Source organism: Ciconia boyciana, chromosome 5 (genome assembly GCF_034638445.1).
Source record: "Ciconia boyciana chromosome 5, ASM3463844v1, whole genome shotgun sequence".
NCBI classification, from domain to species: domain Eukaryota; kingdom Metazoa; phylum Chordata; class Aves; order Ciconiiformes; family Ciconiidae; genus Ciconia; species Ciconia boyciana.
The window spans coordinates 19903942-19931010 of record NC_132938.1 but is presented as its reverse complement, the minus strand read 5'-3'; the positions used below and the strand labels follow the sequence as shown (position 1 = coordinate 19931010).

Here is a 27069-nt window from a genome sequence, read left to right as displayed (position 1 = left end):
GAGGGGGACAGGGCCCACGAAGGGTCAAAGGGACCCTCGGCGCTATAGAACGCTGGGGGGCCCAAAGACACCGGCCATCGGGGAACAGGCAACGGCCCGGGCAAAGAGCTCCTGCTGGAGGAGGCCGGGGGAGGAAGGCCCCGACAGCTCGCACTGCGGGCAGCGGCGGGACCGAGGGCAGCCCCAGCGCTGCCGACGACCCTGCCAAGCGCGCGGCGGCAGAACGGGCCGGGGGCTTCCCACCGGCTGGGCGCTTCTCCCCCTCAAAAGCCCCCCTCCGCCGGGGAGCAGCACCGCCACTCCGCGACTCCCTCACCGCCGCTGCGCAGGCGCGGTGCGGCCGCCGCCACCGCGGCGCTTGCGCAGTGGGGCCCAGGCCCGGCGGGCGCGCTCGCTGCCGCGGGGCTCCCGCTCCGGCTCCGGCACCGGCGGAAGGCGGCGCTGCTGCCGCTGCGCGGAGCCCGCCCGGCCCCGACACAAAGACGAGGGCGTCTGTGGCGGCCGCGGCTTCTGCCCGCCCGCAGCCCACCGCCCCCGCGGCACCACATGGCGGCAGCGCTGCGGCCGCGCCTGGCGCCGCCCCCGCGGAGCTAGGCCGGGGCGAACCGCGGGCTCCCCCTGCTCGCTCCTCTCCCGCTCAGCCCGGCCGACCCCGTCCCCGCCGCTTGCGGGAGGAGCGGAGCGGGGCCCTGCACAGCCCCGCCATGCCGACCCCGGGCCGCCGCGCTCTTTGCCGCCCACCGCGCCGCCGCCGTCGTCGCCCGGCGGGGCTCCTGCCCGCGCTCCTGCTCCTGACGGCGCTGGGGGGCGGCGGCGGCGGCGCCGCGCTGCCCCCGGGCTGTAAGTACGACGGTCGCCCCAAGAGCGCCGGCAAAGCGGCGGCGGTCGGCGGCCCGGTGGAGGTGAAGGTAGTTTGCAGCAACCTGGAGCTCGCTCAGGTCCTGCCTCCCGAGGCGCTGCCTAACCGGACGGTCACCCTGTGAGTACCGTCCCCGGGTGGGGGGGCCTTGGTGCGACGTGGACGGGGGAGGGAGCGCTGGCCTGAGGTAAAACGGGGTCAGCGGGGCGGGGGGGGTCGCTCTTGACCCCATCTGCTGCCGGGGAAAGCCCCAGGAGCGGATTTTTTTGGCTGTGCTGTTCATGTTTTCCCATAGCTTCCAGGGATGGTGGTTTTAGAGGGGGGGAAGCGTCCCGTTACTCACTGGCGGCGCGGGGGCTGCGCGGGGCGGGACCGCCCCGCGCAGCCCCCCGCGCCGCCGCCCGCGCCGCGGAGCAGCATCTCCACGTCCCCCGCCTTGCCCCTTCTTCCCTCTTGGGGCTGCTTTTCATCAAAGGGTTCAGGCTGGTCAGAAAGCTGAGGTGTTCCTTTATTAAAAGTAATTCCACAATATTTTTTTTTTAAATTGCCCTAATTTTTTTTTTTTTTAATCTCAGGAGAAACTCTGCTTTGGAGTACCGTGCTTTCAGGTAGTTTTAACAGCCGAGCACTAATAGAGAACGTGAGCCGCTCAGTGTGTGGTAGGCTAGGTGGGCCTGAAGTTTCGCGGTAGCAAACAGCAACCTGTTCATTGCAGCTCACAATAAAACCAGCTGAAAGGATTTATTTTGTTTTTTCTTTGGAAAAAAGGTCAGTTTACTTCCACGTAGCAGTAGGCGTGCTCTTTTTATGTGGAGGCCATCCTAGCTCATCCATTTGAATAACAAGTTTCAAACAGGATGTGCAACTTGTTCCAAAGTAAGAAATATCTTGCTATTTACTTAGACATGTGTGTGCACAAGTAAAGGAGGGATTTGCTAGAGTGACTAGTTAATGTCTCGGGAAGAAAAACAGCTTGCAAAAAAGTTCATGGAATCATGGAATGGTTTGTGTTGAAAGGGACCTTTAAAGATCATCGAGTCCACTCCCCCAGCTATGGGCAGGGACATCAGCAGCACTGGATTTCATCAGTGGGAAAAACCCCATTCTTGGGGAGCCTTAAAGTACCTGTGCTACTGTGGGAAGACTCAAGTGCAACCAAGTAGTATGCAAGAAAATCGATGAAAAGAAACTGAACTATGGGGTCTAGCTTAAGAGTTTTATCTACTTAACTGGAAGTCACAGGTCTGGAAGATCTACCACTAATCTTAAGTTTAGTAAGCACAGGATGTATATAGTGCTTGTCATGACAACAACAGTCTGACTGTTGCTTTTGTGAACTTCAGCAGCACTGAAACACCAAGGAAGGGCTTCCTTCAGGAAGTCTTAGTGAGGTGTGGACCCGGTCAGTGGCATATGCATGGATCTGGACCTATGAGAAAGGGGAAAGCCAAAAAAAGGGAGGTTATTAAGGCTAAAGTAGTTGTTCTCGCTTGGCAATCTGCAAGGGTTCAGAGAATATTTCTAAATGACTTGTGAGAAGTGACCAGAAAAATTCATATGTGAAGTTTCTGAAGTAGAAAAGAAAGCAAAAAGTAGAAGGTGACGGCTGTTTGATCAACAAATCCATATTAGTCTTTATTAGCCTCAAATGCTTTGCAGCTGATTAACTGTTAAAAATATAGTATTATCCATTAAAATTTGATGAAAGTAAACGCTAGTATGGTTGATACGCTGAAGTTGACTGGGGGGGTCTTGTGGCTCAAAAAACTTGAGTCATAGCTCTGATTGCTGTGAAAGACAGGCAGATACCAAACACAGCAGCCTTGCTGTGAATGGACTTTTGTTCATAATTGCAGTGACAGAAGAATTTGGAAGACTGGTTCATCTTTTATCTTGATTTTCATACTCCTTCATTATCTAGAGTGTATCTAGAGCATATCTACATGCACTGATTAGTTGCTTTCAGTTTTAACTGGCCTTTGAAGTTCATGATAACTTCTGAAACATTTATGTTTCCCTTTTGAATTTTTTAATAAACGTAGCAAGAAACAATGTGATTTTTTTCATTGTTATTTGTAGTATCATAACTGTTGATACAATTAATATGAACACACACTTTAAATTTTACTCAAATATAAGGCAAAGATTATTAAACCAATGCTCCTGCTTTTTCTAAGAGAGTGGACGCAATAACTGTTGTGGTTCAGGATCTTTCAAGTTTGTTGACTCTTGAAGCATGACTTTCCATATCTGAGAGAGGGTTGTTTTTTGTTTTTTTTTTTTTCTTTAACTGAATCTGTGTTAACCTGGTTAGAAAGTTTTGGTGATTTATGGGGTGTGTTGCCAAGTGCCATTTCACAAACATGTTGATTAGTAGTGGCTAGGTTAATCATTATCTAATCTTTTGCCAGAAATTACTTTTTTTTCCAACCTAATACTTAGAATTGCAGCACTTGGTGGATAGTGGAAGGTTGTCTGATTAGAGTCAAACTGCCCTGAGTTATCTTGAATCTTGATTCTTGTGGGATTCTTCTATTAAGATAAGTACTAGTTCTATTATAGCTTTTTGGATTATTGGATCACTGAAGAGATAAGTAGCTGAAAATAGATCATTATTGTGTAGATCAGCTGCATTTTAATTCAGTTAATTTTCTTTTATGTTGACTCTTATTTTGCACAAACCAATTTTAAATATGAGGACCTGTATAGTTTTATATAACTTTTTGTTTTTTGAGTGAGCTAGGAATGACTCAAATGAAGTGATTTAGAAATCCTGATTCCATCCTTATTGCTGATCAAGCTCCTAGACTTTCAGTAGATCAGCTGCTGTGCATTTAGCATTTACAATTTTTTTTCCCCAATGAAATATTTTTGTGGATAAAAGTTTCTAAAAAGTGAGGAAGTAAGAGAAATAGTAGAAGTTAGGATAAATGAGTAGCATCTGAGGATGCTGGCCAGGTTCTTTAATTCTTGCACACCATTGTAGTTAGTGGTTAACAATGATATTGATAAGTTGGGCAAGGTCACTTAATTTACGAAATGCCTTGTCCTTTGCCACAAAACGTTTTATTGTCCTAGTAATTTAGGTCAGTATTATTTAGAATCTTTAGTTAAAATTTAGAAAAAATATCCTAACTTGATTGCAATTGGTAAGAGACAAAGTAAGTTTGTTTCATGATTGAGGAAAGAAAGCAAACACTGGAAGAAGGGTATTAATGTATAGAGACATGTCCATGGGAGAGTAAGTAATGTTTGGGATTTCTGGCAGTACTGTAGATTGAGGTTCCTTTAGAATCCAGGTAGAATTAGCTGGTGCTTTACTGAGCATTAGGTCAAATTCCAAAGTGAATTCAAGTTTAGTTATAGCTAAGGAAGGGACTTCTTTGTAGCCTTATGTAATAAAAACTGATTGGGATGCAAATGAAGGGTGTATCTACATGAACACCATGGATGGCTTTGACCTTTGTAGTTTAACCAGCCAGATGAGATGCTTTTGGTGTGAAGATAACATGACTGGGTGAATGTAACTCTGTGCTTTGTCTGATATGCTCTGTATTTCAGTAGATACTGAAGCCGTTGCCATGATTCACATTTAAGTAAGGAATGCACTGTACTCTTGTAATAGAAGTCTGAGATAAGATATCCATTGCTGTTGTGCCTCTCTGATATAAGCTCAAATGATGCTGTCATAACTTGTTGGATATTAGCCATTACTTCGTTCTTTGGAAGAGAATGTGTAATCCCACTGAGGACAAGGCCATGAAGTTGTAGTCCTTGTTATTTGTTGAGAATTTTAGTTGCCTGTTATATGTAGGTTATCCTATAGGAATCTAAATAAATGGAGGAAAAGCCTATATATTCAGTAAATAATTGTGTTTCTGAATCAGGAGCTTTACTGGTCTGTAAACAGCTTTGCTTACCCACATTTCCTGATAGGAACATACGAGTATCAGTGTTTGCACTTACAAGTGTTAGAATTTACAAGCCAGAGCATTAGCCTGGATTTGTGTTCAGAACTGTTCAAAGATATGCTTAACTGGGTTGCTGTAGAGAAACATCTTAAAATATCACAGTTTTTGTCCAGCTCCTAAATATAATCATGTCGAACTACGTCCATTAAGCAGCTGAAAGGTGTACTTATTTGGCCTTCCAGATATCTGTGCAGCCTTTCCATTTGTAACACAAATTCCTAAATTCCAAAATCTTCAAAGCAAAAGGTCACTCATATTGCAAGGAGTCACTCGTATCATGATGTGTGATTACATTATAGTGTTTGAATTACATGATTACATGAATTACGGGTAATTATATGAGTAATTTTTTCCTTCTTACAGAAAAAGGACTCTTCAGGTTTTAAAAATAAAGCAAATAGATATTGTGTAGTGACTTATATTTATGGTTTTTAATATTATTTTTTTGAAGAATTATCTGAGGCTTTGCTAAACTGTTTTCATTTCCTTTGTTTTACTTAGTTGGGCCTTTCTCTATTATGTGTTTGCAAAAAAAGTGTCCTTTACCAAAACGTTGACAAACAGGAAGTGTAGGCATAGTAAATGTCTTCTGTGGAAGTTTGCCTCTTCTTTTAAAGTACATTTGCATTATTAACTTGAAGGTACTCTTGACAGCTAATCCCTTTTTTGTTAAAACAGTCTATTTTAGACTGTTGTAAGTGCTCAGTACTAATAACTTGGGCAGCGATAACATTTTTTTGAAGACGCAAAGGGCTAATAACTCCCATTAAAACTTATCTTAAAATTTTCTTCAGTCAGTGGATACACGGACTATGCAAAATATATTTTTCTCATGAACACGTGGCAGTACAGAGACAGTACTTGAGAATTGTCGTATCCACAATTTAGGAATTAGCAAGTACTTGTGCATGCTTTTTACCAGTGGCATCTGACTCCTAAAAATCTTTAGTGATGTTTCGTTTTCTGTTAGGCTTGTATTCTAGTAGACCTACTCAGTATACATCTATCAGATTTTGAGTAGGTCTTTTACCTTGTTGAGAAGATAGCAATCCATATTCAAAATCAGATTCATGCTTTGCTGTATGCCCTATTCCAACACTGATTCAATATTGTGGGGTTATTACTATAGGATATTGAATATATACAGTATTCTTTTATGATTGTGTACGCTTTTGTGTATATTTGAGTATTGCAGGAAAATTCTGAGTTCACAATTTGAGCAGCGTTTTCTTCTAAATTGCAGTATTTTGTTCTACCTAAAGAACTATTCAACTTCAGAAGACATCATGTTACGTTGTTAATACATATCTACTGGGATACGCAGTCAAGTTTGAATAGTGTCTTCTTGTTTCTCTTAGTGTTGCAGTAATGGCTTTAACATACATGATGGGTTGTAATTGGTAATAGTCTTCAGGCAATTATGGTATCAATGCATACTGACTTTTTTTTTAAGATTATTCATCTATATAAGCATTTTTTAATTGGTGCCATTCACAATGAGATTATTGTACTTTTGATTAAATACGTGAAGTAATTAGAGATATGGCTTCTGTACCATAGATACAACTGTAGGCAGTTGTTACAAGCCTGGGGTTCAGATTTTGAATGAGAGCTATGTATTGATTACTGCTGAGTTAAAAATAAGGGAGGAGGACAGAGATAAGTGCTGCAAAATTCTGGAGAGCAAATTTAAATTTTTGTAATGAGGACAAATTAATTTTTTTTTTAATTCTCCAAGCCACAGTATGAATGTAGAGTTGCTCAATACCTTTATTCCCATGAGGATATCCATATAAGCAATGCCCTTTATGTGTTCATTAGCCCTTCAGCGAGTATTAAATGTTCAATGTGTTATGCTGTATCTAGCCTCAGGAAGAGAGATTGTCATCTTCAAGACTAATATTTTTTTCTTGTATTGTTGTCTTTTATTGATCAGTAGTACTCTTGTTTTTGATTCAGTTTGGCAAAACAGCAAAATATTAAAATCTAAAAGTTAATGTCAAGAGTTAAAGAAATAGAACTAGAATTTGTGCTGCAGTGATGAAGAATGGATAACTACATGTGTGTCATTCCTTTTTGCTTGCAGTTTGTTCATGTTTCAGGGGTTATTTTTGTAACTTAAGTATGGAGCTACAAGATTAGATTTTTCAGAATTTAATGGTTCCCATGTGTACTTTGCATGGGCCAGATATGTTGCGGGTTCATGGATTTGTCATTACTGCCTTATTTAGTCTTTATCTTCACCATAATAGTCTATAGTTTTTGAATCTATACAGTTTAAATGCTTTCTTTGTACCAGTAGTTAATCCATGAAGATTAAAAACAGTTGAGCATTTCTTTTCATTAGTAATAATAAACTGTTTTAAATTTAAGAACTTCAGAGACGATAACTAAAGCATGTTTTTGTGAGTTTTGCTTTCTGCAGTGAGATAATGAATTTTAAATATTAATTTGTAAAATCTTAATCTATTAAATATCTTTAGTCTTTAACACAGTGAATAGTTGAGAATTTTATTTTCACCTTTGGGTTTAACTGTTTAGCTATTTAGCAGTGAAAACTGCAATGTCTTGCTGCCCTTAGAGTGCTACAGTGGGACAGATCATGTCCATTAATTGCTGTTTATGTGCATTACTGTGTTCTGACTTCTCCTTCGGTAATGACACAGGGCACGTCCAGTGGTGCAGTACAGTAGTGTCCTACAGATCTCCAAGCTGCCTTAGAGTGAATGGTATGCCAGTGCACTGCAGTGCAGAGCTGCTAGGTCCCAAAGTAGTGCAGTTGCTTTGGTGGTGTGTGTGGTCCAAGCTAGTCAGCCAGTTTTGGCAGGGCTGCAGAGTTGTCGCTTTTGGAGCAGGAACTTGACCTTTTTGGCAAGGCAGACCAACTAAGAGCTTTTTTGGGGAAAAAACCCAAACAAACCAAACATAATAAATGCGGATTGATTGAAGTTGTTTAAGAAATAGGCAGCTTAATTCCACAATTCTGTCTGTGCTGGAGAGTGTTCTAGGATTCATCCAGGAAAGTCTCCAGCATTACAGCTCTAGATGGCTGTGGGCTGCTCTGACTTCAGGTGCTTTGTCTAAGACTACAACCTGTGTCCTCTGCTAGGTCAGTTCAATCTAGGGAAATAAGGTGCTTTGAGGAGAGGGAGGGAAGTTAGGGTCTGGATATGGAGTGAAAAAAGGCAGGGAGATTGGATTAAAGGGCAGAAACTACCACTGGGAGTTGGGGAGGAGTTGAGATGGGAGGGGGATTTCTTTGAATGGATGTGTTGGTTATGGAGATGGGAAATCAGAAGGACTTCAGAGGGAATGAAGGCAGAGCAGATAAGGTGCTGAAGGGTGAGTGTAACTGGCTTAGCGAGAGATGCACAGGAATTCTTGGAAATTCAGCAACTACCCACAAAATCAGTAAAGGTGGGATTAGTGACTGGATGCTAGCAGGAGAAGATGGATCATCTAAGGAAATGGTAGTGGTATAACACGGTCTGGGAAGACTCTTCTGGTATTGTCCACATGATGTGCTATTTCCGTCTGAGGAGATGAACATAAAGGCTAATTTCTGTCAGATACAAGAACTTGTTATTAGTTAGCCCATGTTGTTATAGAATAGGTTTTACCTTGAAACTTAGTATCAGGCAGAGCTTGCAAGTTACGCTCAGATTTCTAAAAGCATCCTGTAAGACATCCCGAACAACTGATTCTAATACCTCAAACTGTTGTTTTAGGATAACAGCCTCTGGTGTTAACCGAAATTTAAACCAGTTCTCAAAATTGTGTGTCGATGGGCTCATTAAAGTTTCTGTGGGTTGCAGCGAGCTGACCTTACAGCTCTGTGCTGGAGAAGAGAGGTCCCCTTCTGCCCTCTCTTCCTTCTTCTGACACAGAGATGATCAGGAGCAAGGGCAGGGGAAAGATCTCCCCCTCTGAGTGCAGAAAGTTACATCCGCATCCGGCTGCCTGTAAAACTGTAGTCTGAAGTGGAGCTGCTGTGTTTGTACCTTCACCTCCCAGTCTCTTGCTGTGTGGGTGTTTCCGTGTCCGTCTCCCGTCGTCCACCCCGTCGTCTCCCCCCCGCCCCCCCCGTACTAGCATTTGTCTGGCTCCATGCCTAGTCAGTTCAGGGAGCTAAACTATCCAGAAACTGTTGACTTCTGTAGGATTAGGATATCAATATTTGTGAAAATGTATCTTCATGTGCCAGCAGTTGACAGGAAGTGCTTGCTAATGTGTCTAGACAAAGCACTTTCTAGAGAGCACGTATACCTGATAGGAAATGTAAATACATGTGAGACTGGGTGTGACAGCATATGCTATAATTAATACTACTGTGGTATGACACATAGAATGTATTGGCTGTAACAGCTTAAGTTATGAGAGTCTGGCTAGGCATCTGTGTGTGTGCGGTATTTCCTGTGAAGCGAGTTACTCTTGCATGTATGTGTGGAGGTTGGAGGGGTAGGGTAAACTTTCACTGAACCGCAAGTCAGTGAGAATCCTAAAAAGGGTACATCTGGTGATATACCGATAAGAAGTCGGAAACTCAGGAGGGAGCAGAAGGGCAGGGAGTAAGACAGGAGGGTTACTACAGAAAAAGTCGATCATCGTCTCTTAAACTAATGCAGATGCTACAGATAAGAAAAGGGGGGGGAGAGAGAACTTGGAGGAAGCTTCCCAGAATGTAATGGTCACAAGGGTTAGGTTACCAGTCCTTTTGGTTAGCTTTAGAAATGTTAAATCTGAGTTAGTATTAGAAGAAATTGGACGTTGCTGTGTCCTCTTAATTTTCTCTTAGGTAGGCTTTCCAACCTGGGATAAATACTAGAAAGAGAGGTTTGGTTGGTAAAGTCATATCACAAGAATTTATTTTGATAGTAGTATTGTTTTCAGCAACATTGTTACTCATTCTTGCATTCTGTTTTGCCCCTCAGTTCTGTCCTTTTTCTAAGATGATTTTTATTTAGTACTTTTACATAGAAAATTCACTGAGGTACTCCAGTGATTGGCACTATATTTCACTAGAAATAAGGAATTTCTGTCCTTAAAGAACAGTTTGTCCTTAAAGAAAAGCAATAAATAAAGCATGTGGCCACATACTGAATAGCAGTGCACAAAGTGAGCATCCTTGCTTGAATGGTGCAGGGATTGTGTAGGAAAACAAATTAGCACATTCCCAGTTAAAAATGAAGTGATATAAATAGACACAGTTTTAATTCTGTAATTTCATTACTTCTGAGTGTGTTAGTTTACAATCGTAATATTGTTTAATGTACATAATAATGAAATAGCACAGGAAATCTTTTATCTGTTGCAAACTTCTATTTTGCAAATGTTTCATTGGTAAGCTTTCTCAATTATAATGTTTTTGTTAAATTGGAAAATGCTGTCTCCTTTTGTTAGGGACTTTGGAAAGATTCGTAATTCTTTCTCTGTATATAGCTTGTGGAGTGTTTTCATTTCAGGGTTACTTTTAAGCAAGTACTGTTCATGTTCTGCTCAGTCCATTACTTACATTTCTTTCCTTTTGACACCAGTAACTCACTAGAAGGCAAAATACTAACTGTTGAAAAATATTGGGTTTATATCCTTGTTAAATCACAGCTTCTACAAGATAAACTTTGAAAAATGTATTTCTTTTTGCATGTTCACAACTTTCCGCAGAAAGCATTTTTCTTGGTTGTACAGATGGTTATTTTAGTCCAATTCTTGCTGGTGGCTGCTTTCCCAATCCTTAGAGTATACAGCCATCATCATGAAATGATCTGATTTGTTTTCTATTTCCTGGCTCTCTACTGAGTCTCTTAAAAGGTGTTCTGGAAGCTGCTTCAGCATTCAGCTAAAAGTTACACTATCTCCCAGTGCAGGCTTCTTGGAGGCCATTTTGACCATTTTGTAATAGTGTTAATGGATGTTTGTGTACTTTAATAGTATCCTATGAAAGGATTCATTTGTGAAGTTTGGAGATGCATTGTAAATTCCTGTGTACTTGACTGCTGTCTTAGTGATGGTTGTTTTATAGCTGACAAGCCAAAATTGTTTCATAGAATAAAACTTTTTTCACTTAGTGCTTATCACCTTATTCTAATGTTAAAAACATATCAAGCCTTGATTTTTTTTTTTCCCTGCCATATCAAAAAGAAAAGAATGATTACAACACCTTTAGTATCTGTTGCTAAAACTCTTTGTAGTACAAAGGACAGGCTTTGGGTTTGACTGCATAGTTATGTTTTGCATGCTAGCAACTGGGCAGCTATTGCTAAAGGTCTCGCCAATAAGTTAGAGCCAGAGTTGAGTTTCTTTGCAGAGTTTTGCCAAATTCTTCTGCCACTTTATGGAGCAAAATGGAAACAGGGCTTTCAGATCCAAGCTATATTCAACAAAGGAACATTTCAGCAATGTTCTTGGAATGAGTGAAAAGCTGGGGTGGTTTTTGGTTTTGTTTTTTTTTGGCGGGGGTGGGGGGGTTCTTGAGGTGCGTTGTTTCAGATCACCTCTTTGTCTCTATAACCATTCTGCTCAGTCAAAGGAGGGGGAAATGTGTTGCTTTAAGGTGACTTGAAACGTTGTCCACAAAGTTTTCTAGAACCTACTTTTCAGCTGCCTTTTCTTCCAAGTTTTTTGTGTTAATTCCCGTGGCTGTGAGTGTGTTTGCATGCGGTAGTTCCACATTTTATTTTCTGTTATGTAAGGGTTGGACAAGCAAAATGCATTTGTTCCAAGCAGGTATTGTTGGTCATTTAAAAGAAAAAAAAAAAAAAATCTGATCTGGAGCTTGTAAGACATATGGAGCAACAATGACATTGGGCTATGGAAACCCCTTCATGGAATCTTCAGGTTCATCATTTATGTTGCAAAGTCACTTGTTAAAGAAGAGTTGAACAAGATGGGGATGAGTGGAGATCTGTAGCTCTCTACCATTTTCCCTTTAAACTTCTTAATGATGGAAGTTTGCATATTTTCAGAATTACATGCCTCTTAGGAAAAATTATGATCTTAAACTAGTAACTTAGAATTATTATTGATCAAAAATAATTTTCTGTGTCTAAGTGGTACATAATAGTCCATCATTTCACTGTACATTAATGCACAGAAATTGTGAAAGTGACTATAAAACGTCTACTTTGAGGTGAATGCTTTATCATGTTTTGTGTTCTTATGCCACATCCCTTAACACTTCAGATAATGTATAGACTAAATATATTAATAGCAAATTTTAAACTGCATGTTTTTTTAAAGATTACACTTACAACATTTTTAAGTGTGATGAAATGGCTTGGGTTATATGGAGTGTTGTAAAATCTATCATTTATTGTACTAAACCTTTATGGTTGAGCAACTAACAGCCTCTGCAGAGAAAATACTAAATCAGGCTGACTATAATTTGTACATCACACTCCAGAGAGAAATTTACTTAGTGCACAGATATTCAAAGGCTTCTACTTTAGGCCTATTATTTTATAGGCAATGTCAGAAAACTATTTTTTTTTTTTGTACAACTGTAATTTTTATTTAGTTTAAATTTAGTTCAGTCAGTTATAGCTACTTTTGAAGTGGTTTCTGCTCCATTTTGAATAGCTCCTTTTTCGGGAAAAAATACAGGTAAAATCAATAAATCTTAAGATGACGTCAATTATAACTAATATACAAACTATTTCTGCACTACCAAAGATTGTAGTTTGCTTGTTTGCTTGTGTTGACTTGGATGTTTTCTGAACCTCATGTGTGTGGTTTTTTTTAATTTTATCCATAAGCCTGAAATTGGTCGGTGTTTTTTCTTGCTGCTGCTGTTATGCCTTATGTTCAGTTTGTATTAACTATTAATTAGGTTTTTATAAGCTCCTTCATTCGTTTCTTTATAAATTATTTTTCTTCCCGCATACATTTCTGAAACCAAGAAGAATGTTGAAATAAAGGTGTACTTCCCTCTGAATAGATTTGGTTTGCAGAATGAATCCTGTACCTACCATTTCTACAAATAATACTTACTATTTCAGTTGAAACCTTTTTCTCTTTGAGTAGAAGTGAAAGCAGTTTCAAAGACTTTAGGATGGGTGATTTTAATGCTTCAGTTAGATTTTACTGGTTTTTCAGGCATTCCAAGTTGTAGATGATGATGATGATGATTATATTTACCAAACTTGCAGTCTTGCAAAGTTGTATTCTGGTTTTCTGTTACACCTTGGGCCTTTCTTGAAGCAAAGATTCCTTGAAATACATGTAGATTTCTGAGGAGTACCCAGGCTTCCTTGATTTGTACATGTGTTTTTTAAAAATACTCTTTCATTTGTTCAGTGATCTAGGTTATCACAGCTGCAGCCAAGGGGCAATTTTCCTTCTTTCCTTCCTGTAAGGTAGCTTAATGTATCTGATTCTAGAACTATATTTTCACAAGAGCAAATTTTCTTAGCTGATACTCTAGTGGATGTTACAGGCTTTATAGGCACATATGACAGCAAATTCTTGGTATACTTTTAAGTATTTTTTTTCTCATCCTTTCCACCATTCCTGTGACCAGTCTTCACCTGAGATTAGCTGACTGTGTAGTGTACTATGTTGATCATGCTTTTGTGGTTGAAACATACATTAATCTCTTGGAAGATGCCTTGGGTAAATGTGTAGTTTAATGTTTGTTGCTCGAGGAGCAGCGGACACCAGGGATGACTTGTGATGAGCTGCAGAAATACATGGTATGACTGTAAGGGGAGGAGAAGGAATGGGATCTCCTCCTTTTAGTATCAGAACTGTTACCTTGGTTGAATGATTTAATCTTAATTTCAAGAATTTTCAAACCTTCTGTCTGTCAGACTGGAAATAGAAAGATTTTCAAATAATTTGTTCAGCTGTCTTGATTCTGTGTATGTGAGATTGAGAGAGAGAGAGATTGACTCAAAGCCAGAGCTTTGAGACAAAAAATTGCTTGCCCTGTGTTTTTCTAAACCACAGAGGCTTGAGGGAATATTTGAGAAAACTGCTTAGCGTAATATATGGTTGTGTCAAAATGATGCTGTTTTCATAGATTGGTATTTCTGTATTTTAGTTTTATCTTATTCATGATGTGTTTTGGAGTACTAATCCTTGTCATTGGATAATAAATTTTACGCATTGGAGGAAAGAGGGGTGCATGTGTGTGTGTTTTGGTTTATGGCTACTGTAAAGGATATCTGAAAGACATAGTAGAGTGGAAAGAAATCTCCTAGTGGCAGTTGTAAGTGTGGAAGTAGTTATCCAGCCTGAAGATGTAATTGGTGTAAGTGAAGAAGTGCACAGACATGTTGGATCTGCAGGATGCATTTGATAGAGGACCTGTCTGAAATTGAAATGACTGTAGCAGAAGTTGTGGAACAAACTGACAGAGTGAATAAATTTCCAGGACAAGATGGTGTGTGCTGGAGAGCTTTTAGAAGAACTCAGGGATGAAGAAGTCAAATGATGAATGTCTGAAGTCTTGCTTAGAATGAACTTGATTTTTGAGAAATGGATGGATGGCAAATGCTGATTTTTATAGGTGCATTGGGAGTTTAGGGCAACTACATGGTTTCATGTCTGATGTTTGTGTTGAACAAATCAGTAGAATTTATAATGAATGTATTGGATACCTGGATAAAGAGAGAGAGAGATGTACTTTAGAAAATTTACATCTCCTGTAATGAGAAGCTCTTCCCCAGAAACCTTTGGAGTTCTTCAGACTCAGCAAAATATTTACAAGGATGATCCAGTTGATATAAAGAGACATAGATGCTTTTCCAAAAGGCATGTCTTGGTCCCTTGCCAAAGGCATTTGATGGAAATAGTATGTCGGGCTAAAAAGGAGAATCACTGTATGAACAGCTGACTTGCTGAAGGATAAGAAGTGGATGTAGAAGTAAATGGTTAGCCTTCTCAGTGGAGTGGAGTCTTAGAGACCTGTAATGCACAACATATTTCTCAATGACCTGTAAAACAGTGTGAGTAGGGAATTGATAGAGTTTGGTGAGTTGCTTCATGTAATAAAGATGAGGGTAAAGTGAAGAATTTTGGAAGAAGTTTATGAAACTAATAATTGGGCAATAAAACGGCAGAAGCAGCATATTGTAGAAAAAATGAAAATTGTATTGGGGATGATGACAATTCTGTCTTCATATATAAGATGATGGGCACTAAGCTGACCAGAAATCTTCAATTTTTAGTACAAGTGGTAAAGGCAGATCAGATGTTAGGAATTGCTAGGAAAATAGTAGGAAACAAAACAGAACATCATTATCCTACTATGTAGATTTGTGACTTGTCTGTGTGTTGAATACTATTTTGGTTCTGGTGGTCTTATCTCAGAATTTTTTGAGTGCAATAAAGCTGGAAAGAGCTCAGAAATGATTAAGGTGGCACAAAATGACTTTCGTGTGAAGAGTAATTAAGTAAAATATGAATTTTCCATCTGGCAAGAGACCATTTAGGTTTCTACATAGTTACATGTGATAAAGAGAGGGTAGGTAGGGATTGATTACTGCTTGTTTCAGTGTAAGAAGTGGGGACCATCAAATAAAGCTAGCAGGTGATGTGTTCAGAACAAGTGAGATGAGGCATTCTTTATGGAACAGAGCTTTGTACTGCGAAACTTTTCATAAGGAGTGTTGTGGATGCCAAAATTCTACGTGATTCAAAAGGAAAATAGGCTTTTTTGTGACAGAGAAACATGTAGCTGTATAGAAAGCAGGTCCTTCTAAGTAAGGAAGCATCCAGCTATACAAGGGATTTCCTGACTTGAGGATAGTTTGCATCTGCAGATGGCTGTGATTGGAGAATAGGGTACTTGGCTAGATGGGCCTGATCCAGTTACTCCTGTGGGAGAGGGAACTTGTGGTTGTGTGTTCCTTTAAGAGAAGAAAGGATAGGTAGAAGTAAAGGAGTGCTTGCTGAGCTTATTTGCAGATGTCTTAAGAAGATTGCATTGATGAGAAGGATGAATGTGTGAAGGATGTCTGGGAAAGGTGGCACAACATGGGAGAAGTGAGCGTGGGCTAGGGGCTGAGGGTGGCAGCAGAGGAAATGGGAAACAGATGATATGCTGCGTGGTTTTGAAAACCAAAATGGGTATGGAAGAACAGAACATTGAATGTGTAGATTGGTTGTTTAATACTTCATTTTCTATTATGCCCATTCTAGTGTTTTATTATGGTAATCCTATGTGGGTATACTTTCTTTCATATGTTAATTATGTAAGCTTGCATGGTACTTAGGGCACATAACACAGAAAAACTTCTTTTTTTCCTTCATAATATTTAAGCAGTGCTGTTATATACACCTCAGATAATAAGCTAGGCATTGTAGTTTGATATAAAGGCTGTTAAAGAGATTTACACCAGAAATGTAAGCTGCCGCAAATAATTTTGTTACCAAATTTATAATATATTGTTCTTGTCTGGTTTTGTTTACAGGATTCTGAGTAACAATAAAATAACAGAGTTGAAGAATGGTTCCTTCTCTGGATTAAACCTTCTTGAAAGATTGTAAGCACTTCTTTAAAAGCTATTTTCACTTTAAAAATTAAGTGATATACTGTTTATGTTTCATTAATAATTCTGAGAACAAAATGTTTTATTTGAGATGTGTTCTTACTTTATTATGATGTATTTTTTTTGTGATTGAAGAGTTAATGTAGTTAAGCATTCTTTTAATGAATATGAATGTCATGTAACAGGGATAATGTAATATCCCCTAAAGGGATAAAGGGATAATCTCACCTGCGGGTGAGATTAGGGCAGTTTCAGTGGGAAGTTCACTAGAATGCCATCATGACTGCATTTGCTTTGTTGTTGTTGGTCTCATAATATGAAAACTTATGTTGTAAAGAAAATTCTTTCTTTATTTTTTTTTCTTATGAAGTGTCAAGCCCTTTATCGAACAATTACAAAGTATATTTGTAGGGGAAGCGGATGTATTAGAGCCTCTAAAAGAGGCTAGAGAGATGCATTTTAAGTTGTTGAAATGTATTTTAACAGTTTTGCTGCTTACTGTACAACTTTGGTATATACTGAATGTATGGGGGGAAAAAATGGGAGTGAGTCTGATGGGAGTAACTTCTTTGACACCTTTTGCTTCTTGTTTTCACTTTCCCTTTCAGATGATGTATCACCTATGGGATAAGAAGAAGCATTGTAGCTTCTGTTACAGTCAGCTTTTTTTCCCCCGCTGGTAGAAGGTCAGGATTGGCAGGTTGATCTACCTGGGAGCAAGCAGAAACTTTAGAGATAAGGATTTTTCTAGGCCATTTGACTGGGAAAGTAGCCAGTTTCATAATCATCTTGCAGCATCTAGGAAGAGTTCCAAAGGACTTTTGGCTTCAGGGGATTATAAGTATTTTATTCTTCCTCTAAAACTTGAAGGCTGCAATCCTGGTCACCTGGCCTAAATAAATTCAAACACTTCCACCATTCCATCTCCCACATGCCAGAAGAAAAATTTGTCTTCTGCACTGGCAGATGAACTTTATAGAAATAACCCATTGTGCCAAAGAAGCAAGGTTATCAGCAGTGATGGCATTCTAGATCTTTACACATTATTTTGGCATCCTTGCTCTAGGTAATAAAGGCATCTGCTGACAGTTGTTATTTGTTATAACTCATTACAATTTTCAGACAGGAAATACTTGAAACTAATTAGTTTGAGATGATCATTGACATTTGCTCTATGAATCCAAATCTTAATTTTCTTTAAAATTATAAGAACCCAGCATTCTTCCATTTAACTCCTGTCATTTGTAAGGATTTCTTAGGTTATTTTAATATCTTCTTTCATGAAAAGGAAAAGAAAGCAGTAAGGCATCATGTTTTGAGCATTTAAAGTGATCTGGGATAGCAGTATTTTAGATGGTATAGTGGTCTTGTGAATGAGATAACACACTTTATATGCACTGGTGTAGGAGTTAATACATCAACAAATGATTGTTAATGGTCAGGTGCCTTCATTATAAAGGAAGGGATATCTAGCATAATACACTAGTCATGACTTTTTTAAAAAAAGTCTTGCACACACACAAAAAAATCTATTTAACCACAGTAAAAGTAAACTTTTCTGCTTTAAATGCTCTTGTGACCTTGTACAGAAGCTACTCTTGTAATTAAAATAATTTTTCAAACTTAAATGAATAGTCAATAGTAAAAGGAAAAAAAATTGAAAGCCATGGTAACTATTTTAAACAGTAACATTATGTTCAGCAGTTTTAAATTATATTCCTTAGCGTTCACTATGATAACTTGCCTTTAAAATTGCACTTTTTTGACAGTTTCCTGCTATTTTTCTTTTTTCTTACTACTCATACTCCCTCTTGTTTCCTTATGAGGGTTTTCTTTCTTTGTAGATACACTCTTTTCCCCACTTTTAATTTAAGAGATGAAGCAGAGGTAAAACAAATAAATTCAGTCAGCATTTAAATAGTTAATTTAGACAGTAGTGTTGTCACTTAACATTACTGCTTACCAGGAGAGAGATTCTGTATACATTTAATGCTTGTTTGTTCATTCCTTGTAATGTTATACTTCATAGCAAATATTTTTGCTGTTTCTCCTTAATGGTTTTTGGATAGAGTTTAGATGTATAGATATATTTAACCAAAGCCTTTAAAAAAAAAAAGGCGAATTAAAATGTCAGGAACATGTACCTGCATAATAATTGTTTTAAATTGCATTTTAATAAATATTTTGAATCCTGAAATACAGACTCACAACACACTAGTTTAGTCTGTTAACACACTAAACTTGTTTTCTCCTGTTTAGTTCTTGGACATCTTAATGAAAATGTACATATTTTTAAAATGGTTTCTGTTATTTTTTCAATTCTTCAGATAAGCTTGGGCATATGGTATCTACAGCTGGCAAATTGTTGCCCTTTAGGTTACCGTTTTGCTCAAACATGTTATCTCTTGACTTCATCCCCATTCTTCACTGTTACTATGGAAAGGGAGAGATTGTTTTATTTCTTGCTTGTGTGCCCCAAAACTATGGGGGAAGTTCATTAAAAATGCTGGCCCCAAGTAGGAATTTCAAATCTGTTTGTTAATAATTTTGTGCACATAAGTTAATTAATGAAAATGTAGAATTTGCTAATGCATTATTTTGTAAACAGGGTGATAAGATTACCAAAATAAGTGTTTTGTTTTACTGGGGGGTGAAATGTTTGTTAATTATAGTGGAAAATGACTATGCTATGTCTACATCTACTCTTACAGGAAAAAAATTAATGCAAATAATAGCTGAACAACAGTAAGCAGGTCAAAGATTTTTACTGCCATAAATGGTAATTAAAGTGTCTGTACAGAAAGATGTTAAATGTTTTAATCTCCACTGACTTTACTGCTATGTTTTGCTATGAATTTCCTGCAGTTTACATGTTGAAGTCACTTCCTGCACAACTAATTTGTGACAGATAATTTTTCATCTAGCAGATACTTGACTTTATATAGCATTATTGAAAGTCCAGCAACTTAGAAGCAAACTGCTGTCTTCCATCTGGAAGCTAGCTAATGCTGTCTGTTGATTTTTCCAAGGATAAGGAAGATTACTTTATGCATTTATAAAGTACTATTTTTCATTGTACATGAGGGAGAGAGGAGGAAGAGACAGGCATGGAATTCAGTAAGGTATTTAAATAGCAAAAGAAGGGTTTGATATTTATTGAACTGTAAATAATGACAAGGGTTTACCAATGTATTTTTAGGATATACTAATATACCGTTGAAAAAGGAAAATATGCAGTGTGAAGGGAGTGTTATTTGTAGACAGTCTCATTATTTTTCTCCTGTTTTTACAGCACCAATCTACAGATATATGGATGCCTTAAATAAAAAAAGGAGCATCTAATACTTTTTTTCAGACAGTAACAATTTCTGATATTAATTCCTCTTGTGATAGCGCAGGAGAGCACGTGAAAAGATGGACCTGAGTTCTCCCAGTGGTGGACCTGAACTTTTTTTTTTGGAAGTTTTTAAAAGTGATTAGAAAATGTCAGTATTTCTTGTTTGAATATTACTGAGCAGAGAAACAGTTTTATGAATGTTCAGGAACTTGTTTTCTGCTCTAACTTTAGTTCTCTTTTTTTGTTCTGGAAGCTCCATCTCTGTTAGCTGTGACTGTTTCAAAAGAAGACTGAGAATGTTAGGCTAACAAAATATTTATTTTCCCCATCCTCACCTGCTTCTTGGGTAATTTCTGAAAGATGAGTGGTGAGGGGAGGAAAATATACTTCTAGTCTCCGCTGAAAAATCTGTGCTGTGAAATAGAATGCTTTGGAGTATTCTGAACTGTTGGAAGTCTAGAAATTATTTGAAGGAAACAAGGTTTTCTGGTCTAGGTTCTAGCTTTCATTTAATTTGCAGAAGTGTGGTAGTCTCAAGCTTTTTTTTTTTTACTTTTTTTGTATTACATCTTCAAGAAATTTTGACTATTGTGGTTCATCGATGCATGTCACGGGTGATATGGGGTAAGCAAAACACAATGATCCAAGTTGCTGTCGATTTCTTTAGATGCAAGGGGATGTCAAAAGCATATGTAAGAACTTTTTGAAGTTCTTACAGTTACCAACAGTTTTGGTGGTACCCTAAATATTTGGTACACTGATGGTGAAAACTCAAAATAAATATGGCCTGCTATATTTTAGGGAGAAAGCCTATGTATGTATAGGGTAGAATTTAAATCGTAGACAGTGAATGATGAGAAAACATAAAAATTGTTTAATGAGTCATAAGCATTTATTGGATCTTAAGGTTACTTAAGGTACTTTAAGTACTCTTACTTGGTTCATTAATACTTTGCTATCTTATTTATAAAATACAGAATATACATTGAATTACTTTTATGAAAACATGAAAATTGTTGGCATTTCTTTTTAAAAATAATTTATTAATTCTAGTGTAATTATCCTTCTGGAACTGGTATTAAGACCTATGAAGGGTGGGGAAAAAGGCAAAAAATTACATAAAGAAGAGACTAGTCAGTTTTTATCAATGAATCTGACACAATGTATAAACAGGTTGTGGAAGTAGTAAAACTCTTGCTTTTAATTTTAAAACTATACTGGTTTTTTCCACTGAAGCAATAGGTTTAAGGAAGAAGTGTATCAGGGAGTACGCTTTGAATTTAAGTAATGAAATTAAAGATCACTGATGATCCAGACTGGTGGATTTCCAAGGCATGTTGTCAAGGTTTTTCTCCCTGAGTGTTTTGCACAGTGAGATTTTAAGTTTAAGTGGGAGTTACATGATTTTAAACTGAAACTTAAAATATGAACATTAAGTATCATTTTTCTTCCCTGTCCCAATAAATAAGTGGTGATTAACAACTAGTATTCTCAGATTTGTCACAGTCTCAGTACTGGGTTTATAAGCCTGCTGAAAGAGGCTTAAAAACATGACAGTTCTTGAGGCTCCTGATACTGCTTTGGAAGTAGTTGGCAGTCCCTGCCACTGCATAGAGCGAGAAAATAAGGTTAAGAGAAGTGTGTATATGTCATAGTTTTATTGAAAATTAATCTACTGTACTGCAAGGTAAATTTTAATTATTTAAAGTATTTCAAGTATTGAAAATGTTTATTAGGTACAGCGTTGAAGCATGATCCATGTGCCATGATGCTGTCTTTTGTACCATGATTTGTTAATCTGGCTGCAGGAAATGCTATTGTGAAATCTTGGGATGAATTTATGTTTTCGCTCATGCATATCTGTGTGATGGTAGATGTAATCCTCTTGTACTGTTCTCTTTCAGGCAGAGTTATTAATGCTGTGGTAGATAGAGGAGATGTTTTTTTCTACCCTTGCTTACTAAAACATTGCTTTTAATTGAAATTTACTAATTTTCTTTTCAAATGCAGAATGTACACGTATTACTAAGGAATGATAAATCTTCCGTGTAGTAATAAATGCCTGTGAAGTTTCAGATAATAGTATAGTAAAAATCTTGGATGAATAAGGAGGTAGAAATAATTTTAGCATTCATGCAGTGATAAAGTTTGCTCAAAACTGTGTAGAGGCTGGCAGATGATGTCTGTGACCTTTCAAATTAAGCTGTATCTGCAAAATATCACAAGTTAGTAGGTAAAACTCCTGTATCACTTGTACAATTAATAAAGCAGTTTAATGACATAGTTACTTTACATTTCTCCTTAAAATCTCATATTCTGGAAACTTAAGATTTAAAAATCTGTGCTCTGAGTTTTTTCACCAGCTTTATTTGGGATTCTCAGACAGGGCTTTGCTTTTTGTGCCATTGTGGAAAATTTCAATGTTGTGTCTTTGGTGTATTTTTAGGATCTTGTTTTGCTTCTTTTGGTAGATGTTGGGCACCACTAAAGTATTTTAAATTGTGTAGGCTGAAAAAGACAACACTGTGCTGAACAGTATTGCACTGGGTAATGAGCAAATGTTATACCCTGAGCAGCTGTAATCTATTTGGACACTGTGACAAAGTGTCTTTGACTCTACACCCTTTCATGTGATAGAAACTGATAGAATATTTAAAGAAATACACACACTGCTTATATTCCTCTTTCTAGTTAAAATACAGATTTTCAAATTCTGAAAGATACTATGTTAGAGAAAGTAGAAATGTGTTGTATGGGGTTTTGGGGCAGTTTTCATACAAGTGGAGACAAGTTAAGTGTATCTTCATGCATGTGTATCTGTTTCAAGGCGTGGTTTGTGATAAATGTAATGTCTTAATTTTTCTCCACAGGGATCTTAAGAACAACCTTATTAGTACTATAGATCCAGGAGCTTTTCTGGGGCTTTCATCTCTGAAAAGACTGTAAGTAGTATACCTAGCTAGTCAGTTTAAACAAAACAAAAAAACCCTGAGAGTAGAGTAAGTCTTAGGTTCTGGAAATGTAGACAGCAAAACTATTACATATTAAAAGTTGAATATGTATATGCTGTCTAAATTTATACACACACACATATATGAATGTATAAAACAAAGTCTGCTTTCAGTCTTATGACTGAAGAACATCCCCTGCTTGTGGCTTGGCAGTCTCACTTATTCTTACTGACATTCTTGTATTATTCTGCCCTTTTTGTAATTTGGTGACTTTAAACATCACTGGGTGAACGTTCATTCAGAGCTTTGATGCCATCAGGTCTTGTTTTGTTAAATGTTAAACTCATGATCCCCCCCCAAGGTCATAGTGGAACACAGTCCCTCACTATTAATACTACACTGAAGTTAGAGCGCTGTTAATGGTGCTTTATTGAAGGTTGTGCCAACATTCCCATTAACACATTTTTTTGGGATTTATACCTTGGCTGTAAAAATTCTGTCCCAGATGAAACTTGAAAAACAAGACCTCAGCATGATGGCCCCTTTTTTTTCTTTCCTTTTTCTTTTTTTTTAAAACACTTCATATTTTTGGAATATCTGGGATGGCTTTTAAGTCTTAGTGATTTCACTGCCACCCTCCCTGCCCCACCCCCCTCCTCCCCCCGCCTTTAGTCAGCATACACCTTTCCTTCTTACGTTTTTGTAGGATATGTATTCATTTGTCACTGATCAGATTATCTGGCTCACTTGTTGGTAATTGCACTTTTGAAAAACCTTAAAAATAAAGCTGAAGGACCAATTCTGGACCATTACTACTTGCAAGCTTAATTTTTATTCCTTTAAGAACTTTTGGCAACTGAAGACGTTCATTGTAAAATATATATAATATTTAAATAGTTATGTAAGTACAAATACAGAAGTGGCCCTATTTATGTACAATAAATGCACTAGTATAGGTGTCTCTGGCAGGTCAAAAAATTAAGTGATGTAGCACGTGATGAATATACTGTACAAATACGAAAATTTACTTTGTAGCGATGTAAGCCAAGCCTGTTCTAAGGGGATTTACTGGTAGGCTAGGCTCATTTAACTGTATATGGGCAAACCATTATTACTTTAGAAATGGAATAAGAACTTTGTGTGCATGTGTGTACACCCATATAACAGTGCCTTTTGGGTTTTGCTGAAAAAGACTAAATGTATATATGGTGCAATCTTTTACTCATAAATTTTAGTTGAAATACTGTTTGCAGACTGTATGTAATTCGGAAATAAAACAGTTTGTTCCGATTTTTGCTTTTTCCTATTTATAGAGACTTAACTAATAACAGAATAGGCTGCCTGAATGCAGATATATTTAGAGGACTTGTAAATCTTATTAGATTGTAAGTATAATTTTGTTGTATATAATTTCAATTCTTAAGTTTTAGTCTTATGTAAGTTGACATTCTTTGTTTCAATAGGAGTAGTTTTAGTGTGTGCTTGGAAGAGATACAGTGTGGCTATGATTGTGGCTTGTTACTCAGTAGCAAGCTTAAAAAAGGGGGGGGGGGGGGGGGGCAGGGGGCAACCAAAACCGTGCTACTTAGTGCTCTGTCTGCTTTGCAACCATTTTCCAGTTTCTTAGCAGGTATAGCGGGGGGAGGGGGGGAAAGTAGCAGACTGTACAAAATATTTTCCCTAGAAAAATATTTCGGGTTTATAGAATGTTTTAATATCTGTGCCTTCTACTATGGCATCAGTATGGTTGTTTTGCTGGCTTTCTTGCACGTTTTGTAGTTCTTCATTTACGTTAAGAAAATAACATGTAAGATTATGAAAAGTTTCTTTACCCTGGTTGTTTGCTTTTTACGCAGTGTTTTCACTGATGTAGAGGAAGGAGGATGTATAATATTTTAAAAAATTATTTTGCTAGATCAAACATGCTTCTTACAGCACGTTAATAGCAACACATCTATTCCCTGTGAACAGTGAAGTTAATTTTAAACTTCTTGAAATGTGTACTCAACATGTGCTAGTTGTTGCTTTCCATCTGTGTTCCCAATCTTAAAATTCTTCAGCTAAAAAAGAAGTATTGGTGAACAGTTTATTTTGGGATTTTTGCTAGGCTATAAGACCTGATTATTATTCTTACAGTCTTGTGAACTATGACGGAGTGTCATAATAGTATCTTGTAGGATTTAAAATAATGTTATCTTGAAGAGGAATTTTTTTTTATTTCAAATGTCAGTTGCTTGAGCATGACTTCCAATCATGATACTTTTATTTCTTAGGAATCTTTCTGGAAATCTGTTTTCTACACTTACACAGGGAACATTTGATCATCTTGGTTCACTAAAGTCTCTGTAAGTACTTATTGCATCTAATCTTAATTTGTATGATCACTTCTGTTCTTAACAAAAACCATTTTATATACACTTGTTTGTACTACAGTGTTGCATTTTTACTTTTAAACCTCATAACAATGGTTTCTTTATCTGAATAACTGCATGGGAAATGTATGTACAGATATTTGGGTGTTTGTTTAACTTCCTTCAAAAGATGCTCAGTATTTCTTACATAGTTATGAGAGAACAAAACTATACTGGCATCTGTGCTTCTGAAAGTTTTATTCTGTATGCATTGTTTATTACTTTATATTAAGTAAATAGTGTTTTACACCTTTTTTAACAAAGGGAACAAATACTTTTAAGAAAGATCTTAGTCCTTGAAGAACAGTATAGTTTTGTTACATGTAACAGTGGGTACATCTCAACCTCATGTTATTTTTCTCTCCTTTAATTTCATGACAGTTGTAAACTTGTGTAAGAAAGAAATAAATGAAAAAAATTATCAGTGCTGATGATTAGCTTGCATTTTTCCCTGGTAGTCATGACAGTTGGCTTAACTGTACTGGGGCTTTCTCAAAAGCTCTGACTTCTGGCTTTGACACCAAATTAATTTCTTGTTTATAAAGGCAAATGTTTCTTTCCCTCCTCCAGCTTCTTTTAATTGTTCATAAGTTGTTATTCCTGGTATTTTAATTGTGTACATAGAGGTTGCTGTCCAAGAACATCACAGGTCTGACAAGAGAACCTGAATATAACCATTGCTATTAAAAATGTGTGTGTCTGGAGGAATTCCTGTGAACAAAGACCAAATGGAGTTTTACAGGAATGTCGATTTAGTGTTTGAAGTGTTCTGCCTGTGATGTTGTGTTATCCTCTAGACACTTGCAAAAAGAACAATAAATTATGTTTTCACTAGAGGTAAAAAACAGTGTAGACAGAGATATATTTTGATACATTTTTAACTGTTTCTAAACGGATCAAATATTTATCTTCTCTTTTAATTTAGCTCACTACAACAGACACCTATGGGGGGATTTGGTATGGTTTTTTAGTAGAAAGTATTAATTACACAGAGAAGACTTTATGAATCAATGAAAAGCTTTATATGATTTTCATATAAAGCGGAGTAAAACTATCATTAAAACTGCATGAATAGTGAAAAGAGAAATAAGTGAGAGGCTATTTCTATATTTCTGTTGATTTTACTGTTAAAGCATTTGATTGCTAAATTGAGGCAATGAAGTGTGTTCTTAAGTTATGGTGATGCATATTCAAGCAATTCCTTGTTATTGCTCACTTAAATAAGGTAAACATAAAAAAAGTAAGAAATTACTAGAAATTTTTTCATGTGCAGGTATTAGCTGCTCCTCGTATGTATGGAAAGGATTCCTTTCCTTGGGGGGTGTATACTTTTGTTCTCAGACCACAGCTTGCAGAGGATTAGAGTATCTTCCAGTAGGTAGTGGTAGGCAACTCCGCTGTATTCTGGGGTTTGACTGCTTGTTGTCTGTGTGTCTGTAACAATAAGAGGCATTGTACAGCTGTTGATGTCAAGCTTTCAGACCTTTGAGTGTGGCATTTTGTCACTGTGAATACCTATTTTGTGTTGCAGAGAATTTCAGACCGATTATCTTCTTTGTGATTGCAACATACTGTGGATGCATCAGTGGTTAAAAGAAAGAAATATTACTGTACGTGAAACTAAATGTGCCTATCCCAAGTCACTTCAGTCGCAGACGGTGACTGGTGTTAAGCAGGAGCTTCTCACCTGCGGTAAGCACTCCTGACAACTGATACTTATTTTCTAACGCATTTTGTATTCTGTTAATATTAGTGAACAGACTTTTTTGCTTTGTTTTGTTTCCCTGAAATTCAGCACTTGTGATTCTTTTTCGAAGGCTGATCTTTAGTAATGATTCAGTGTTATTTGTTTTGGAAGTAAGTAATAACTAAGTTGGTGGTAGTGGATGTTAGTCTCTAGAAACTAAGGATGAGTAGCACTCTCTGGAGATAAACTCCTTTTTCCTGCTAATCCATGTTTTTCAGGGATGTTTACCTAAAATTCACAAGAGGAATCAGAAACTGATAATTTTTTTCCGAAGTCTAGCTATCTGACTTCAGATGCACAAATT

The 27069-nt window shown here is 37.6% G+C and overlaps 1 protein-coding gene across 2 annotated transcripts in view; it reads left to right on the top strand.

Moving 5' to 3' along the window:
* The first annotated feature begins 363 nt into the window (after window positions 1–363).
* Window positions 364–27069, top strand: part of ADGRA3 (adhesion G protein-coupled receptor A3) — a 57918-nt gene continuing 31212 nt past the window's right edge. The window contains exons 1-6 of one of the 2 annotated variants that reach the window (XM_072862272.1): window positions 364–979; window positions 16242–16313; window positions 22527–22598; window positions 23921–23992; window positions 24881–24952; window positions 26550–26710. In XM_072862272.1, coding sequence (XP_072718373.1) covers window positions 705–979; window positions 16242–16313; window positions 22527–22598; window positions 23921–23992; window positions 24881–24952; window positions 26550–26710 — 724 coding nt within the window. In that variant the 5' untranslated portion in view covers window positions 364–704. Of the gene's footprint in view, window positions 980–16241; window positions 16314–19292; window positions 19442–22526; window positions 22599–23920; window positions 23993–24880; window positions 24953–26549; window positions 26711–27069 lie in introns of those variants that run through there. The other variant, XM_072862273.1, reaches the window with a different exon arrangement.